Here is a 12,913-nt window from a genome sequence, read left to right as displayed (position 1 = left end):
TAAATTGATCAAGATGATGAATACTCTGTTTTTACCAGCTGTTTATCTTGGAGGATGTATTGCCGCTATGAGTGCATTTTCCTTTGTTTACAGAAGAGCCACCAGTAAAGCAGATGTTATACAAACTCTCTATATTGATTTAACATACGCTTAACATCCCTGTTTTACATCATCAACAATTGTTTTAGTGTTCAAATCCATGGAAGCTTGGTTCCCCATTAACACACAAAAAGAAGAATATATTGCCCTTTTAAACTGCGAGCCTGCAGTTCCTGAATATCACTTACGTGCTGCTCTTTTACGTCGAGCTATGGAAGCTGTTCGTCGCCTCGTTCAAATACAACAAGAAAAACCCGCTTTACAACAATTGATGAAAACAGGTAGTATTGGAGATGATCTCTGGCACGAATTTCAAGCAGCTGAACAAGAAATAACAGCGGAATTGCAAGAAATCTCAATGGAAGCTAACACTTTCAAAGAGGGTTGGTCTCAGACTATTTTCAGTACAGCCGCACAGATGTTGGAACATGAAAAGCAAAAGAAGCTACAAGTTGAAATGAAGGCTATGTTAGAAAAAGAAACATTACGTAAGAAGAAAGAAGAGGAAAGAGAAGCTACTGAAGCCAAGATGAACGAGGCTAAGCGTGAAAAGGAAGCCAAAAAAGCGGAAGAAGAGTTGCTAAGAATGGAAGAAGAAGAAAAGAAGGCAGCAGCAGCAGCAGCAGCATCGAAAAAGAAATAGGGTTACTTTTCTTATTACGCTTCATTCAACACTTATTGCATTGAAAAGCGAAGAGGAAGTTCCTGATTTACAGCTCATATGTACACACTTACACATTATCTACCGCCAGCTTTGATATCATATCATATATCTTTTATTTGAATAAAGTAGGACGGTAGACTACATTTTTTTATATATGAGTGTGTCCACTAATTGTATACCACCGCCCACCACCACCAGCAACATCGCCCCCCCTCCCCTCCCTAAACTGAATTATAATATAAGTTCCGTAAGTAGTACAATCGCTGTTGTATTCTTCTTTCATCTCTTTGAGATAGTTCCACACATCATAAAATGGATAAGGGGGAGTAAGTTCTACGGATCGTTCAACTTGATTAGTTGACAGGTCTGATCGTTGAAAATAGAGTCTACAATTTAGTGAAAAGCTGGCCCCGACGGTTATAAAAGACAATCCTCAGATATTGTTACATCTTATTCTTTTCTGTTTTCACGTCTTTTTTGTACTTTTTTAATTTCTTTTCCTCGTATTTTCATTTCTGTATCATGGATTGGACTTCCTATCCCTATGAAGCCGAACCGCCTGGAATAGTCGGACCGGATATTTTGGAGATCATTTCAGAATTCATTTCACTACTATGTATAACCCTGCTTGCATATATCATAGGGAATAAGACTTACAGCGAGACCACACGAACTATGAATTATGGTAAATTCATGGTCATTATGCTCTATGTAACATCATGGTCGTTCGCTTTTACTTCAGCTGTTGTAGTATCGACAAATAATAGTAAGACCAACAATTTAGAGTATCTTTTCGAAGAGTATTCATTTACGTTTCATTACGAATTTTGACAGATAACATGGTGTCATGTACGCTGGCAATGCTTTCTTGTGATATCTTTTATGCTGGTAGTAAAATTGTAATATATGCTTGGTTGATTGAACGCATCTTCCTCGTCAAAGCCATAAAACAACCACGCCTTAGTACTTGGCAGTACAGAATCCATTTAACAATGTTATGCCCCTACATTATAATTTTTGCTTTGATGGTAATACAAAGTTGTGTGGTTTTTTTTTTTTGGTTGTCTTTCTGTGCTTAACCTTCTTTCAACATTAATATTTCCCAGTTGACGTATAGAAACATCTACCTTGAAGCAGATGGTAAATGTACAATTGGATTGCAATTGATTGCAAGTGTTCCTTTATTGGTAAGTATAAATATATGGATGCGCAGCTACTTCATCAGTAAGAAAAATCTAATATTGTATTTGACTTTTTTTATGGTAGGTTTATGACTCTGTAAAGTTTATCAAAGTAATATCACTCAACATAGTACTCCTTTTTTAAACCTTCATTGTCATTTGCTCTCATAGATTCTCAACTTCTATCTAACTCTGCTCTTCATGCTCCCATTAATGAGTATTGGTTTGAATTCTAAAGCCAACTGGAAAAAGTCCAAACTATACAGGCTTGCTCAACGAACTTTGGTCGCTTCAATTGTATCTCTCATAATTTCGTTTGCCAATGTATTGGTTGTTGTCATTACACGAGGTCACGAAAGAGGTTTAGTCTGTCTAACCATGTGTACAGTAGATGTTACGGTATGCATTGCTGAATTTTTGTTAGACTTTGGTCTTTTGAGAAATTGATGAAAATCTCATACTTCGTTTCCTTGTCAATTAGGTCAATGCAATAACCATTTATTGGGTAATGATAGCTTTTGCTCTATAGCCGACGGCTGTGGTAGATATCTAACATATAGTATCTTATTTCTTTTAACTGTAGGTAACAACCCATCGTGTCACTGGTAATAATATGGATGCACATGCTAGAAGCAAGACGTTTTATACAATGGATCAGGTCTCGGCGGAACTTTCTTTCAATGCCACCGCGCCAGGAGTTAGTACAACCAAGAATATGAATAAAGATCGACCAAAATATGAATTTGATACCATGAAGATGGACTATGACGACGATATCAGATCACCAACTGAGCAACATCACGATGAAAATGACAGCTGTGGCGAAGAGAGTATCCGCTCCACACAAGTTTCTCAAATAAGCGCTAAGCCTCTGCATAATTATTGAAACTCTTCTATTCTCGTCAAATATATGACAATAATGTTCAGTTTTGGCCGCTATTCTATGTAAATGTTTCTCAATTTGATTACAGACGATATATTGAACTGCCAAACAATACTGTAAATTGTTAATTTCGTTATTACCATTACCAAAGACCCATTATTTTGCAATAAAAAATAGCTGTTATAACCTACCTGATATCGACGGTATTGCTTTTTGCGGTGGGTCTTGTCATAATAGGAAGAAGAGAAGCTCTGTTACCAAATGAAACTCTTTGCCCAAACTGTTCGTAACAAATGGACTGACTCTGCTTTTCGTATCAAAGCAACCTATATTTAAAGGATTCCTATTGAATCTCAGGTCATCTTAAGATACTAATCAATAGTATGCAATAGCGTTAGAGACTGGTTTTAAATGCGTCACAGAAGTTGCCAATTATAATTATATTCAAGAGCCACCATATTTCTGATACAATAATCTCGCTATCTTAACTTCCGCTATTAAAAACTTTATTCTCTTTGTCTTTTTGGATGATTTATTATTGCAGTGAAGCCATCCGAAGTACTTAGGTCGTGTTGTTAGTAGTGAACTAAATTATTGATTATCAAAGGAAACAATCAATAATGAATGCCAAATTATTTATTATTGTATCTATCTATATAGGTTCGTGCATAATGTTTGCTGCCTGTCATCTGCTTCTCTTCTTACTATGACACAAAGAGTACCGCAAAAAGTTTGGTCGTGTTTATGGCGTGTAAATGTACGCCATGAACAGTCATGGATATATAATATTTTTTATTGATTGAGCTTTTTTTTTTTTTTGTTGGTCTTGTATTCTGAAAATAGACGTTTTGGTCCAGTAACTAAAGTGTACTCAATAAAGGTAGAACACTGAATCAAGACTGCGGAAACCTAGACAGATATCAATGGCACTCTTCCATTGAAACTCCAGTGTGGTCTGTTTACTTAGTCATCTGGAATTATATAAAACTTCTATATCCTCTCGTAAATAAGCGTCTAACAAATTTATGTGGAAGATGAAAATAAAGTAGTCTAGACGAGTCAGAATTCATCACTGGAAAATGTATTAAAGTATTAGTGTCAAACAACAATTATATAGAGTAGAATTACAGAAATAGCTTGAATAAATGGCCGACATTTAGCGAATAGTGACTCAAAAAGTAGATAAACTCTGGTAAATACGTTGAATCATGAGGTAGTTTAATAGAGTGCACCTAATGATGTACAAAGACATTATATAGTGTATGGGAATAGGTTTATGTTTCACCCAAAAAACTAATGAGAATAAAACCTTACGAAATGTTGTTTTAACTCATTATAGCAGCTAGTAATAAGTTCAGGCTTAGTAACAGTGTCGTGCACGAAGCTACGATAAGACTATATACTAATACCACAAAGGTAGGATTATTGTCGAGGTTATGCATACCCTGCTCAATTTACAACTGCCCAATACTGATAATTATACGGAACGCTACTCGCTAGAGTTGTTGGGAGCCCTTCTGGAAACTCTATGGAAGTATCATTGGTCTACCGTTATTAGTCATGAAAGTTGGTCCACTGAAAATGCTTACCAACAGCTATTATCATCGATCACCTTACAGATTACTGTTAAGAGCATCGATGCATTGTCTCAGGCAGGCACAGGCTGATCACCAAGCTGAGGCACGTCTATAGTATCAGCTTTTACCCGTCAACAAGGCCTTTCTTCCCTATTTAAACCTATAAATCCTTTCTCTTATTTTACTTTTGACGTCTGTTTTTTCTCGAATAAATGTAACATGAATTTAAACAAAAAAAAAAAAAAAAAGGATTATTGTCAGAAGCAGAGAAAGGAATGACTTTATTCATTATTGGATTATTCTATATTTTATATATTTGAATGTTACATCTAAACTAATGTCGCGCACTGAGCTAACGATAAAACAAGGGTAATCTTATACTAAACACAAAGTTTTAGTAAAGAGAAAAAGAGGATTGTTCTTTATTCTATTCAGAGAGTCATGTTCCTTTTATATGCTCTATAATATTCAATCACCGTTATAACACGACACTAACTAATTATTGGGGTAACACGACAACAGTAGTACGTGAAACGAAACGGTACCAAACAAAAAAGATGATTTCGCCCGGATTCGAACCGGGGACCGCCTGTGTGTTAGACAGGCGTGATAACCGACTACACCACGAAATCTTGTTATTTTTGTAAGATCAAGGAATTCGGAGTTATCGAATAACAGCAAGATCTTTCGGAGTTAAAACTAATAGAATACACGTGATAAATCATTAGAAATTATTGTGATTTATCCGTTGCAATAACAAAAGTATTAAACGAGCTTAAAAGATACCGTTTTATTAAATGAGAAGAGCGTTGTTATTTTATAATAATTTGTCTTAGATCATAGTGGTTATGTCTCAGTTTTCTTTAAAGAGTGGATTAGTTAAAGCATTGATGTGGATACATCATATTGTAAAGAAAATTATTATATAATGCAAGGAGCGATTTATAGATATCATAGTAGATCGGAAGTTAAATCGTATAACTTAGAAGTAGACGCGTGAGCTCTCTTCCTGACAAGAGAGAACTGAACTTTTAGTCATGCCACTATGCACATAGATCTCAGGTATCGGAGTATGAATTGATGCATAATTTAAGATCAAAAAATTGAATAACCCTTACAAATATAAAATGTGCTCATAATGTTTGTTGAATCATACAAAGATTTAAAGTATATTTTCGAAGATGATAAAAAAGCATTATTATATCTAATAGAAAATAATTATATTAACTCTTATGAAAAATGTGAAAAATGTTCTGAAAAAACAAAACTAAATTTAAATAAAAAGATGTTTGTCTGTAGAAGTTATAAATGCAGAAAAGCAAAATCACCATTGAATGGAACCATTTTTAATAAAATGAAATTACCTTTAAATATACAATTGCATTTGTTATATCTATTTCTTGGAAAAGTATCTGGATCATTCATTTCAAATGTATTAGATATAGATAAAAATACTGTTGTGAGATATAAAAAATTATTTCGTGAATATATCAAAAATAAGCAGTTGATGACACCTCATAAAAGGATAGGTGGACCTGGTATAATAGTAGAAATAGATGAAACTAAGAGTGCAAAAAGAAAATATAACCGAGGGAGAAGCATTGATGGAGCATGGATAATAGGTGGTATTGAAAGAAATATAGATATACATAAAAAGAAATTATTTATGCTACCAATAAAAGAAAGAAGTTCTGTCAAAATAGATCAAATAATAAAAAAGTATGTTAATCCTGGCACCATAATATACACAGATTGTTGGAAGGGTTATAATAATGTAAAAAATAATGGATATTCTCATCAAACTGTAAATCATTCAAAACATTTTGTAGATCCTATTACTAAAGTTCATACACAATCAATAGAGAGCACATGGGGTGCATTCAAAAGAAACTTATTACCTATTCATAGAAATAATAAAAATATCTTCTTGCATATAAAAGAATATCAATGGAGAAGAAATAATAAAGCAAAAAATATTTGGCAAGAGTTTCTAAAAGATTGAACAAATTGAATATCCTATTAATATAAAAATAAAATAACATAATTATACTCATGTCCGAAAATAATCCATTTTTGAATAAAAAGTTTATTAAAGATCTTAAAACTTCATTTGTTCCTCAACAGGTTTTTAAAAATAATAAGTATCAATATAATATTACAGACATTACTTTTAAGTATAAAAAAAATAACTTGGTTCTTGTAAATGTAAAATTAGAAAATGGCAATAAATTTGAGTACGCCTATATCTTAAAAGTGGATAATAAAAGAAGTGTTTGTGATAATAGTATGATTATTGATGAATAAATAAGTTTGCATTATAATGATTGTATTTTACTAGGATTTTTTCATCGAAATATTGTATAACACATTATTACTGAATTTGGTATATGAGATTTATCTACATATCATACCCTTTTAGTCTTATTATTATTATTTTCTATCCATCCGATTGGAAAGATACATCCATTACGTTTATTTGATTGCTTGTATAAAAAGAATCTACACGTTTAACCTCATTATATTTATTGAATTTGTCCCTGGATTTTTACAGTCGGTCTATTACAAATCTTGTCAATTGATATAGTTACTAGTATTTGCATAGTAGCAGGTTTACACACGTAATATTTTTGACACGGAGTGTGAAGGATTGTCAGCCCAACCAATAGAATTAGAGCACGTGAGGTCCGGCTCGGTGCTCGGTAGAATGAATGTGCGGAAGAAGAATAGTTTAAATAGATAGATGAGAAATATACTTTAATAAAAGGGCTTTCTTTCATATAACAATCTTATATCTAAGTGAAGAAACAGTACAACAAAATCTATACTGGAAAACCAACCATAGTTATTTCACGGACTACTACTCCTAACGTGTCATTTTTTGAGAAGTAGAATATCTGTGAAATCGGCTCGACTAATCGGAGTTTAACTATTTCCATTTTTGGTATATGAGTGATTTGTTTGCTCTCACGTTACGTCAGCAAGTAGCTCTCTTTCCTCGTCAGAGATTCACCTTTTAAATTTCCTCTTTACGTCGAGCATTAAGATCAAAGGAAAAAAAATAACTTTTTTTTTCTATCAAATAAAAGAAGATAAAAGCAAACTGTAACCTTCCTAATTTGGTTTCCTCAAGCCTAATATCTAAACTGTTCTTAAAAAGGACAGCCAATAAAGTAAATCCTTTGCCTATAGGCTTTTTGAGTAGTTGAAAAAACTACTACTTATAGTAATCCTTCCATTTTTGGATAAAATCATGCAAATACTGGAAATTATATACTGAGTGCCCCGCAGGGCCAGAAAAAAAAATCATCATTGGCTTTGACATCAGATGATCGTTTGGCGTCATATTGGACATTAGAGACCAACAGTAACTATCTTGTATGACTATCTATACGATACGTTTAGGCTTTTTGATACCACCATTTGTATTCCTATCTTTGACTATATAATACTTTCTTTTTGGCAGACTGAGTAAGGCTTTCTTTGTTTTAACGATGCGTGATACATGTGTTTATTGCAAGATATGCATATATAATGGTTGCATAGCTATAAAAGTACATATTATTTATGAGATTATTTGGAGCTGCTTGGCTCGTAGTTGATCCATTTCGTCTTCTTTTTTTATCTGGGTCTGGTATTGGCATTGGTGATTGTTGCTGATGGGGCTGGGCTTATAGTAACAGGTTGCTGAGCAGAAGGTATAGGCTCAGCGGCGAGAGGAGGAAAGGGGGAGTATTGTGTTGGAAGAGCAGAAGGAAAGGTAGATGTTTGAGGCATACTGTTGTTGAGATTCGTATTTATGGAGTGTTGGTAGCCAAAAGCAATTGCACTTGAGAATTCAAACACTGTTGTTGCATCATGAGTATTCGTACGTCTCGTGCTAACTGTTGAGTAGTGTTTAGTAATGAAAGGTTGGTACGATTGCTTTGTTCAAAAAATCGCTGAAAATTGTTTTCATTCTTTTGAAAGCGGTCATTTTGCAACTGTTGCAAGCGTACAATCCTATGATTGACTTCCGTTACTCGACTGGCTACTTGTCTATGTGTATCGACACGACTTGGCACAAGGTTTTCGTACTCTTCTAATCTGCCACCAGAAGGACTGGTTACGGCAGCTATAACATCATCTTGAAACTGCTTGAATATGTAATTCGAGAAGATACTGCATCTGGAGTTGACGAGTTTATTCTCTTTGTTCAAATACATATATACTGCTGCATCTTGTAGAATTATCCTTCTGCATCTGATTAAAAGTCGTAAAAAGCCCCTTTTGCTGTGTCTAAGCTGCTCTGAACTGCTCGTTGCTTTCCCTTTCTTCAACTTTCTCGAGACACCATGGTTCCATTCTCTTCTACAAATTCCAATCTATTCTCACTGATTTCTACATTGGCCATGTTCTCCTCCTCATCTTCGTTCTCGTCAATTTCTTTCATTTCTCGCTCACATACAGCCAAACACTCAATGCTGTTCTCGCCAAAGTAATACTCAAATCCAAGGGAAGATCATTCGCCGAAGTTCAATTGGTGGTGATACGCTATTTCTAGCTAATCCGAAAGGTTTATTCCAGAAGCCAGCCATACCTCGTGCGAAATGAGATGGAAGTTTTCCCAAGTAATGGGTCTCCAACCGGCCACGTCCCCGCAAAACCTTCCAATTTATGCCATCTATCTTCCTTCAGGAAATCACCATTGTTCTTTAAAAAAAATGAATTAGTGCTCCTTTTTGTTTGAACTGAACTCTTGTGGACAAATGAGTTACCTAAAGCAAACTAAACATGGAAAAAGCAAAAGCACTGGAAGGACATCTGAAGAGGTTTTCATGGCGCATTGCACAAGCAAATTTTACTTCTCCTTCTTTGAGTGTCTTGCCTTTGTTTAAGCTAAACACTAAAGCTACAGCCTGTTGAGTTCCCTTATGCTGTTTCTTTGGTATGATAGTACAGAAACAGTCAGCAAAGTTTAAATTTCTGAGATCTTGATTCCGAAGTAGCATATGGTGGCGCGACGAAATGGAGACCATCTCGCGCAAGATTGCTTGGCTGTCAGAGACCCACAAGCTTTTCAAAATTCTAATGAATTCACCGTATTTGTATGAATCACAGATAATGCAATGAGCAGCTCTATCCGCGTTGGTTTGCACTTCATCGCAAATCAAATCATTTTCATACTTCTTTAGCAGATCCATTTTTTGCTTTGTCTCGTTGGGAGATGGCCACTCCAGTCTTCGATAATCAGATTGGAAGCCATAGAGATATATCAAGGCTTTCTTATACTGATTGACAGCTTCTATGCCGATAGGAACTTCTTTTAGTTTCTTTCGACCATTCCTGCTTATTGGAGCATTTCTGGTCACTATTTAAGAAAAAGATCATTGAGTCTAATCACACATATTCGTGTTATACAATGCTACATACTTCGAAGCAAAGTCATTCGGCTACCCTCATTTTCCTCAGTCTGCAATCCAACCTGTGTCCTAACATCAGATTCAACCGAGACGCTCTTCTGATAAGTACGCTTGAATACGAACTCTTTGAAAAAGGCTATAATGAATTCAGTGGGTCCAACTGTGTACGGGTACAGAGGACCAACAACGGTTTTTTCACAAAAATCCTTAATATAAAGTAAATTTAGAAAAACTTGCATAGTTGATACAGGGTTTTAATTGATTTGGTGCCTTCCAATGTTCTAAACGCATTCTGTAACTCATAGCAGTGCTAGCACGGACTCTTCTAAAAAGGGCTTCCATTGCAAGATCAAATTCGGTTACTATAATTTGTGAGCCAGCTTGAGCAGAGTATGAGCTCGTAGGGATGGCTGTATTTGAAGTAGAAGCTTCCATTTCGACTTCAAGCTCTTCTTCTTCAGTCTCTTTGATTAAACGTCGCTTAGATGAAGTGGTTTGATTGAGCATAGGTTGCATATTGAATGGTTTAGAGTATACAAAAAAGACAAACTTTGATGGTAAAGCAACTGTGTTGGCCTGAGGTAGTATTTATAACTATCGAGTTAATAATACTGGAAAGTTCCTGCAAATTCTACAGTTTGATTAACTCACTTCTCAGTATTATCAACTCGTACCTACCCTATTTAAATATTTTGGGCAAGTAATTTAACGTGTGTTTATAATACTAGAACTCTATAAATTAATTGATCGATAGTGGTTGGTAATAACAGTCTGAAGTAATTCCAAATTCTGCCGTTTGAAATGGTTTATAATACTGAACCTTTGAAAATAGTCGTGAAAGAAAAGTTAAGCCCTTTTTATAATATCGTCATCCCAATCTTCTATTTTTTCCAACTTTTGATTGCAGCTGGCATTGACTTTATATGGTTTTCCGAACCATTTCGAAGTTATGAAGCGCTTGCCTTATCATTGTACGTTTACAAATGATGATTTAAACGTGGTAATACATCAAGTCCGACTGGTGTTGTATTGATAGATTCTTATCTGATTTTTTGTTGGATCTCTGACGGCCGCATTTTTATCGCAGCACTCTGATTTCCTCTTTCCCTCTTTCACTCAGCATATATTTCTCTTCGAACCAATAAATTGATTATGGAGAGTTCTATAATCAATAAATTAGACCCAGAGCTCAAGGAAATAGCCACAGACTCTTTTGTTTTTCAAAACTGGGCGAAGACTTTTAGCTGTAAGCCTGAGCTATTGTTTACCCCTACATCAGAGGAACAAGTTAAAAAGGTAATTTTCGATTAAAAAGGAAAGTATGCCCATGCTCAATTTTTTTGACAGGTTTACCTTGTTCATTCTATATAATCAATACCATTAGATTATATGCTTGGCAAAGAGCTTAAACAAACAAGTAAAAGTATGCGGTGTCGGTCACTCGCCCTCGGATCTCGCGTGTACAAATGGGTTCATGGTCGACATTGGTGGCATGAACAAATTACTTAACGTTGACAAAAAAAACTGCAGAGCTACAGTGGAAGCAGGAATGCAACTACATCAGTTGCATAAGGTACTGAGAGAAAACGGACTTGCATTGAGCGTTTTAGGCTCAATTTCTGACCAAACAGTAGCAGGAGTTATGGCAACTGCTTCCCATGGCACTGGTGCAAACTATGGCTGTTTATCTACAGCGGTAAAAAATAAGTTTCTCCACTTTTTTCTGTTTATCTGCGGAGATTGACTCGCTATATTGTTCGATCCATCCATATATAGATTGTTGATTTAACGCTTGTTACAGCCGAAGGAGACATCTTATATTGTTCGTTAACTGAAAATGAAGATATTTTTCAAGCAGCTCGTTGTAGTCTGGGTGCGCTGGGTATTATCACTCGAATAACTTTGCAAGCAGAAGCAGATTTCAAACTAGAAGCTATCCAAGAGCCTTACAAATTTTCAGATATACTGAATCAGTGGGATGAAACGATACATTCCTCTGAGCATACTCGCATTTGGTGGTATCCACATACTGATGACTGCGTAGTTTGGAAAGCAAACCGTACAAATAAAGATATTTCTCGCTCTGGACCTAGTTATTGGATGGAAAGACATTTTGGATTCCATATTTACCAAGCCATGTTAAATGTAACCCGATACAGCCCTTCAATGATTCCTTATTTGACGAAATTCATGTTTAGGACTTTGCACTCTCAACCACTTCATGTTGTCGATGTATCAAACAAAGTTTTCAACTTTGATTGTCTTTTCCCTCAATATGTGAATGAATGGGCCATAGACTGGAAAGATGCCCCTGATGCTTTACGAAAGTTAGACAAGTTTATCAATGATAATGAGTTGAAGGTACACTTTCCCGTTGAGATTCGATTTGTAGATGAGGATGATATATGGTTGAGCCCCTGTTACGGACGTAAAACTTGTTATATCGGTGTCATTATGTACAGACCTTACGGAAAGCCTGTGCCATATAAAAAATACTGGAAAGGATACGAAAATATAATGCGTGAATATAACGGCCGCCCACATTGGGCAAAGGTACAATCCTGTAACTGACAAATGAATACACATGCTACCATAGAGACTAATCGTTGCCTGTATGTACTTAGGCCCACGGTCAGAGTAAAAATGATCTGGAAGCTTCCTACCCCAAATTTCAGGACTTTCTACGTATACGACAAAAACTGGATCCTGACGGCATGTTTCTTAACGATTACTTAAAGCGGCATGTGGTTGATTTTACACCGAACACGAAAGAAACTGCAAGACTGTAGATTGCCTTCTTCTTTCTTCCTTTTTTACAGCTAATACGTTCATTATTCATTGTTCAGAATGATTTTAATAAGCAATAACTTGTCGTAAACAATAACTTTTCTTTCTATTCAGTAGACAACTGCGTGAGCTTTTGAAGTACATTGCTATATTTTATTATCAATAATTCAGCGAAAATGCCAGTTTTTCTGATGTTAATCACAATAAACAACATTGAAAACCACTAGGTTCCGCTTTCGTGCTTCCCCATTGTCCTTTTTCAAAGCATACAATGTATTCTAACTTTAAAAAGAAGATGCACCTGTAAAAGTGAAGGAATACAG

General features: G+C 35.3%; 3 protein-coding genes and 1 non-coding gene across 4 annotated transcripts; 3 read left to right on the top strand and 1 right to left on the bottom strand.

Annotated features, from left to right (window-relative positions):
• Nucleotides 1–13: 13 nt before the first annotated feature.
• On the top strand, nt 14–742 carry BDF20DRAFT_833898 (Pre protein translocase subunit Sec66-domain-containing protein; the record flags this gene model as incomplete). Its single annotated transcript, XM_053078692.1, has 2 exons — nt 14–104; nt 189–742. 2 exons carry the CDS (start codon nt 14–16, stop codon nt 740–742), a joined length of 645 nt encoding a protein of 214 aa, XP_052938189.1.
• Nucleotides 743–1,285: 543 nt separating this feature from the next.
• Nucleotides 1,286–2,830, top strand: BDF20DRAFT_911489 (uncharacterized protein; the record flags this gene model as incomplete). The annotated part of the gene is made up of 7 exons (XM_053083827.1): nt 1,286–1,529; nt 1,598–1,791; nt 1,870–1,950; nt 2,030–2,041; nt 2,116–2,343; nt 2,426–2,449; nt 2,528–2,830. 7 exons carry the CDS (start codon nt 1,286–1,288, stop codon nt 2,828–2,830), a joined length of 1,086 nt encoding a protein of 361 aa, XP_052938188.1.
• A 2,132-nt stretch (nt 2,831–4,962) lies between these two features.
• Nucleotides 4,963–5,036, bottom strand: BDF20DRAFT_t48. Its single transcript has one exon. It is a non-coding gene; the product is annotated as a tRNA-Val (tRNA).
• A 5,837-nt stretch (nt 5,037–10,873) lies between these two features.
• On the top strand, nt 10,874–12,721 carry BDF20DRAFT_386156 (L-gulono-gamma-lactone oxidase). Its single transcript, XM_053075336.1, has 4 exons — nt 10,874–11,099; nt 11,188–11,499; nt 11,580–12,356; nt 12,428–12,721. The coding sequence occupies exons 1-4, from the start codon at nt 10,956–10,958 to the stop codon at nt 12,590–12,592; spliced, it is 1,398 nt and encodes a 465-aa protein (XP_052938187.1). The 5' UTR covers nt 10,874–10,955; the 3' UTR covers nt 12,593–12,721.
• Nucleotides 12,722–12,913: the final 192 nt, after the last annotated feature.

Source organism: Mycotypha africana (assembly GCF_025528875.1).
Source record: "Mycotypha africana strain NRRL 2978 chromosome Unknown BDF20scaffold_3, whole genome shotgun sequence".
NCBI lineage: Eukaryota > Fungi > Mucoromycota > Mucoromycetes > Mucorales > Mycotyphaceae > Mycotypha > Mycotypha africana.
Note: the sequence above shows the minus strand (reverse complement) of the source record. Positions and strands in the feature narration are given on the sequence as shown.

Coding starts and splice junctions, on each gene's coding strand:
- BDF20DRAFT_386156 (XM_053075336.1), top strand. CDS start 10,956: ATGGAGAGTTCTATAATCAATAAATTAGACCCAGAGCTCAAGGAAATA. Junction 11,100..11,187: donor CAGAGGAACAAGTTAAAAAG/GTAATTTTCGAT, acceptor CAATACCATTAG/ATTATATGCTTGGCAAAGAG. Junction 11,500..11,579: donor ATGGCTGTTTATCTACAGCG/GTAAAAAATAAG, acceptor ATCCATATATAG/ATTGTTGATTTAACGCTTGT.